General features: G+C 45.4%; 1 protein-coding gene across 1 annotated transcript; it reads left to right on the forward strand.

Annotated features, from left to right (window-relative positions):
- The first annotated feature begins 349 nt into the window (after positions 1-349).
- On the forward strand, positions 350-3,032 carry prl2 (prolactin 2). Its single transcript, XM_084701672.1, has 5 exons — positions 350-371; positions 757-944; positions 1,638-1,739; positions 1,862-2,041; positions 2,835-3,032. Exons 1-5 carry the CDS (start codon positions 350-352, stop codon positions 3,030-3,032), a joined length of 690 nt encoding a protein of 229 aa, XP_084557798.1.
- The last annotated feature ends 2,253 nt before the right edge of the window (positions 3,033-5,285 follow it).

Here is a 5,285-nt window from a genome sequence, read left to right on the forward strand (position 1 = left end):
GAGGTGGCCTCACTCCGTTGACATGGTTGCTGCTAGTGGTGGTGGTGGTGGGGGGGTTAAGACAGGAGTAGAAATAAAGGAATAAATGATTCGTGAAAATACATCACCATCTCTGCCACTACCATGCATTACATTTCCCTATCCTTACTCTCTCTCTTTCCTTTCCTCTCTCCATCCCTCCCCCCTTCCTTCCTTCCCTCCCTCCCTCCCCCCTCCCCTCCTGGTATTAAATAAATGTGGAATCATCACAGATGTCAGAGAGGGACCCTTGCCTTAAACTTTGTACCACTTTAAATAGCCAGCCTCGACAGTCCATCTCCAGCAGCACAGGATCCAGCCAGCCATCAGAATGTCAAGGAATCTCACGCCAGGTAGCTACCTCCAGAGAGCCCTGTGGTGCCCAGCCCTAGACTGTGCATGCGGTCGATTGGCCCCACCTGCACGGTGCTGGTGGAACCAGCATCTTTTTTGTGTGTTTCCCTTCATTTTTCTTGAATGTTCACCCCTTCATCCATTTTGCACCCTTTCTCTTTGCTATTCCGTCCCAGGCTTCTCGTCAACTCATCTCTTTGATATCTCTCAATCTCACTTACTCTTCTTTGTATTTTTTTTTCTTTTTGTCTTCTTCTTACTTGTCTTGGTTTTCTTCCTTTCATGCTGTCAGTTATGGAATTTCAATATTGTTCTATCTGCATCTCCGCCTCTCTCTCTCTGTCTCTCTCTTTCCCTCCCTCTCCTGCTCCGTCTCTCTGCCAGTGTCAGTGGTCCTCATGATCCTGGTGTGTTTGGAGCTGCGTGCTCGGCTGTGCCAGGTCAGCGGAGCTCCTATCTGTGCCCACGGCCAGACGGGGTGCCACATCCTCTCGCTGGCAGACCTGTTCGAACGAGTCATCCTGCACTCCGCCAGGATGCACGGAATCTCCAGCGACCTGCACTCTGAATTCGTAAGGCTTCATTATGTCTCATTGATCGGTTTGTTGTTTCTGTAATTGTGTTGCTTTTTATTGTTAAATTATAAGTCTGAAGTATCTCTCACAATCAGGGGTGGCGCCAGAGAATTTTGAATGCAGGTGCTGAGGGGGTGCTAGAGTATTGACGGGGGGAGCTGCAAAATACTAGTAATAAATTAGCAATATTTTTTTGGGGTGCTACCGGGGTACTTTGGTCTTTCTTGGGGATGCTGAAGCATTGCCCATGCTCACAATCTTGGTCGTTCATTTTAGATTTTTACGCTTTAAATATCTGTCACAACGTTGTTCATTATTGAAAGTTTCAAAGTCTATTATCTTGTTCTTATTTGTGCACGTATAAAATAAAATGTTAAATGTTTTACAAACTTGACCATTTATAATAATCTCTATTATGTATTGGTATAATTGGTTTGTTGATGGAATTTAATTGTGTCACAGTTATATTGGTTGTTCATATTTTATTATTACTGTGAACGTTATCTTGTTCTAAAAGTCATTGTTATCCATTATCATTGTTATTCTCTCTTTGCATCTTGTTGGTTCAGAAATCTCAATCGTGAACTTTTCTGTCTACATGTTTTGACCACACTCTGACCCCAACCCTCCTGCCCTTATGCCTCCCTGTATTCCTGCCCTCCTGATGACTCTCATCTTCCCCTCCATCAGGAGCATTACTTCCTCCCCAGCAAGAATCACATAGGCAACCGCATCTGCCACACCTCATCAATCCTCACGCCCACTGGAAAGGAAAATGCGCAGAGACTGACTGTGAGTGCAAATGAACCCCCTAAAACTCCATATCCCTAACCCTTCGCCCCAACTCCCGACCCGATACCTTACCCCTCACCTGGATCCCTCACATCCACCTCCTCCCTGTCTTCCTCCGCTAGAGAGAAGAGCTGGCGGAGGTGATTCTGAAGCTGCTGGTGGCCTGGAGGGATCCTCTTTGGCAGTTCCACCAGAACATAGCTCACCACCACGACTTCAGCAACTTCAGCACTAACAAGGCTCTGGAGATGAGCGACATGGTGCACGAGCTGCGCAAGGGTGTCGAGAAGGTGGCTGAGAAAGTAAGTGTTTATGTGTTTGTGTTTGTGTTTGTGTGTGTGTGTGTGTGTGTGTGTGTGCTTGTGATTCAAAGAAGCCTAGTCAACGTTTGATCCTTACACTCAGATCCTTATCGTCCGCTGCAAATTAGTAGTTTAGTTGTTTGTCTGACGTAGGATGACGTCGGATGTCTTTTATGTCCTGTGTGCTGCATCATTCCAGTCTAGTAAAATCTTGATTCTTTTTAATTGGACAGTTAACTCGCAGATGATCCATAATCCTCATTATGGATGTCTAAATGTTGCTGGAAGGATGCCCTGAATCACAATGAGAGAGAAAGGGAGGGAGGTGGGCCAAGACGGAAAGGGAGAATCACAGAGAAAAAGTTGAAAGAGAGAGAGAGGGGGGGGGGGATGGGCTTGGGGGCAGAGGGGTAATTGAGGAGGAAGATAGAAAGACAGAGAGAGTGAGTCGATGAAAGCAGAGTGAACCTCGGCTGTCCCACAGCGAGTGCAGCCTGATGGCCAGTGACACAGTACAGACAGAGCCTGGGAGGACTTCTGACTCAGCTGCATCTCTAGACAGAAGCACTCTGCCTGCCAGCTGCCCAGCATGTGACCCAGGAAGTCACGGGGACAGGCTGCGGTCCACCTAGAGGAGTTCATCTCATCATCTCAGTAAACCGTTCATGAGTCAACTGCTGAAGTCTACAGCAGTCGCATGCATCCTGAAATAATTGCGATTATGATGCTCCACTGACCTGTGTGTGTGCGTGTGTGTGTGCCTGTGCGTATGTGTGTGTGTGCTTCCTTTCAGATGCAGCACCTAGGCATGATAAGTAACTCCCTCAGCGGCCTGTCGTCTCCGGAGGCGTTGGTTCAGTCGTCCGTCAGCGACAAGTCCCACCTGATGAGCGACCACGACTTGCTGTTCTGCTTCCGCCGAGACTCCAACAAAGTCCAGAACTACCTGAAGATTCTCAAGTGTGGCATCGTCCCCGAGCACGGTTGCTGAGACGCCCGTCCTGCTGAGCACTCAGGCCAGCCTCACGTCATCCTCCGTCTCCCTGTCTGCCCACCCCCTCCCTCCTCTTTGTCAGCTGTGTGCTCGCCTCTTACACAGGCCTTGTTCACTGTCCGAAAGAACTCTGACACTGTGTGACCAGTGCAATAATACACTTCAGAACCGTTTTACATTTTGAACATATACCGTAGTTACTTTGCCTGTCATCTTAGTATGTGAAGTGAGAATTTGAGCTCTTGTCTCTTGACACTACATAGTTAAACATGAGATTTCAATATTGACTGAATTGTGCATGCAAATCTTTCCAACATGTTTATTTTTTTATTAATGAATTATTTAATAAGTGTTCTGACTGGGAAGCCACAAAACGATTTGTAGATGTCGTTCTTGTGGCGGCCATGTGGAAGGGTCTAAGAAGGGTGCTAAGATGGGTCTAAGAAGGGTCTAAGATGGGTCTAAGATGGGTCTAAGATGGGTCTAAGATGGGTCTAAGATGGGTCTAAGATGGGTCTAAGATGGGTCGCTGCTCAGCACAGCTTCCCTCCCAGGGAACATTCGTTCAGGTGAAACCGGAACCAGTATCACATGCCAGAAAATATCCTGTCCCAATCTGATAAAATAGTTCCCTAACCATTCACATTTAAGATCCACCTTGCTTGTATTTATACATGTATGTATGTGTGTATTTAAGTAAATGTGTTTACTTTAATTATTACTGATGTAAATGTTTACTATTGTGTTTATTATTTGTTTGATAAAAAAACTTGAATGAGGTCATAGAGCCTGGGGTAGATCCAGAATTAATGCGTTGCATGAAAAACTGTGGTGACCATATCAACTTTACTCTACTGTAGTAGCTTATAAGATGAAGGGATGAATGGCAACAAACACAGAAGAAACCAATCTTACATACAGCACATTAAATAAAACAGTGAATGCAGCAGTATGTGTCACTCCCTTGATTATTGTGCATATTTCAGTTCATGGTTGGGTGAGGTTCATGTCTGGTTTAAGGCTATAAAGACTAGGAATCCATATGGTTTGAACAATACTAGGATGTTTGAGTTATATATCCAATGTTGGCTAATGCAATTAGTGCCAGTTCCGTTCAGTTAAGTTCAATATATCTTTATGGTTAATGAAGAGCAATTCACAGGCAGCACAGATTACACAAGCAAGAAATTAAACACAAGGGCCAAACCCATTCAATGAAATTGACTGTAGTCATGGTGCACAGTAAATATGATAGTTATGGATTTATTAAGTCTTGCCAATTTAGAATTTCTTATGGAGAAGTAACATGTAACATTTATATAACAGGCAGCATATGTAGGTAGCTATAGGTGTTTGTGTGTGTGCATGAGTGTGTGTGTGTGTGTGTGTGTGTGTGTGCATGAGTGTGTCTGTATCACAGTATCGGGGCATGAACTCTGGCAGTCGGCACACAGAACAAACCTTTCTCTGCAGCTCAACCAGACATAAACAACAACGCAGCAGAGGGTGCTGAATAGATTCAACAGAAAGACAGATCTAAAGCAGAAAATCTGGAGACTCTGCTAAAGGTGGGTGTCACAGAGGGTTACACGACCCCTCTAAGTCTCTCTGTTAGTCAGACACAACACACACTGTGACAAGAGGGCCTTGTCAGCCAAGGGCCTCAACCAAAGGCCTCAACCCAGCCCTCTACTCCTGGGCTGGGGAAGAGAGCCTCAACCCAGCCCTTTAGTCCAGGGCTGGGGAAGAGAGCCTCAACGGGCCACACCCGTTGCTACCCCACTACCCCCTCCTGGTGAGTACAAAAGGCGACAAAAAGGGGTGATATGGTGGTTGATGTGGACGTGTTTTATGCTACACACACTTGCCGTAAGGAGAGAAGAGCCCTAACGATTGAGCCAGGAGGGCCAGATGCTAAGACCAAAGAGACACGCCGACAGAGATTTCTCAGTTTCCTCAGTACTGTTATTGTTTTAACCCAAAAGGTGCTATTAAAAACCTTTGGCTTCCCTTTCTCTCGTGAGTTTGTCTCAGTGCTTCACAACACTCAAACACAATCACAAGCCTCAGGTCTTCTTTAACTGTACCTCCAACCATCCTTGACCATTCCTAGTCAGAAATGCAAACACATTAATTTCATGACTGTCTCTTTGAAACCAATGTCACTGTGAAACAGTTAAGCATTAAGACAAATACAGACCAATTTATCCAAGTGTCAGTTTTATTGTCAAACTCAAATTATTATCTTTG

Source organism: Hypomesus nipponensis, chromosome 7 (genome assembly GCF_054491055.1).
Source record: "Hypomesus nipponensis isolate SF chromosome 7, ASM5449105v1, whole genome shotgun sequence".
In the NCBI taxonomy this organism is placed as follows: domain Eukaryota; kingdom Metazoa; phylum Chordata; class Actinopteri; order Osmeriformes; family Osmeridae; genus Hypomesus; species Hypomesus nipponensis.

Bases quoted from the DNA above. Each gene is read 5' to 3' on its own strand.
- prl2 (XM_084701672.1), top strand. From the start codon at position 350: ATGTCAAGGAATCTCACGCCAG. The intron at 1,740-1,861 runs GTGAGTGCAAAT...TTCCTCCGCTAG, and splicing joins AAAATGCGCAGAGACTGACT to AGAGAAGAGCTGGCGGAGGT. The intron at 2,042-2,834 runs GTAAGTGTTTAT...GCTTCCTTTCAG, and splicing joins TCGAGAAGGTGGCTGAGAAA to ATGCAGCACCTAGGCATGAT.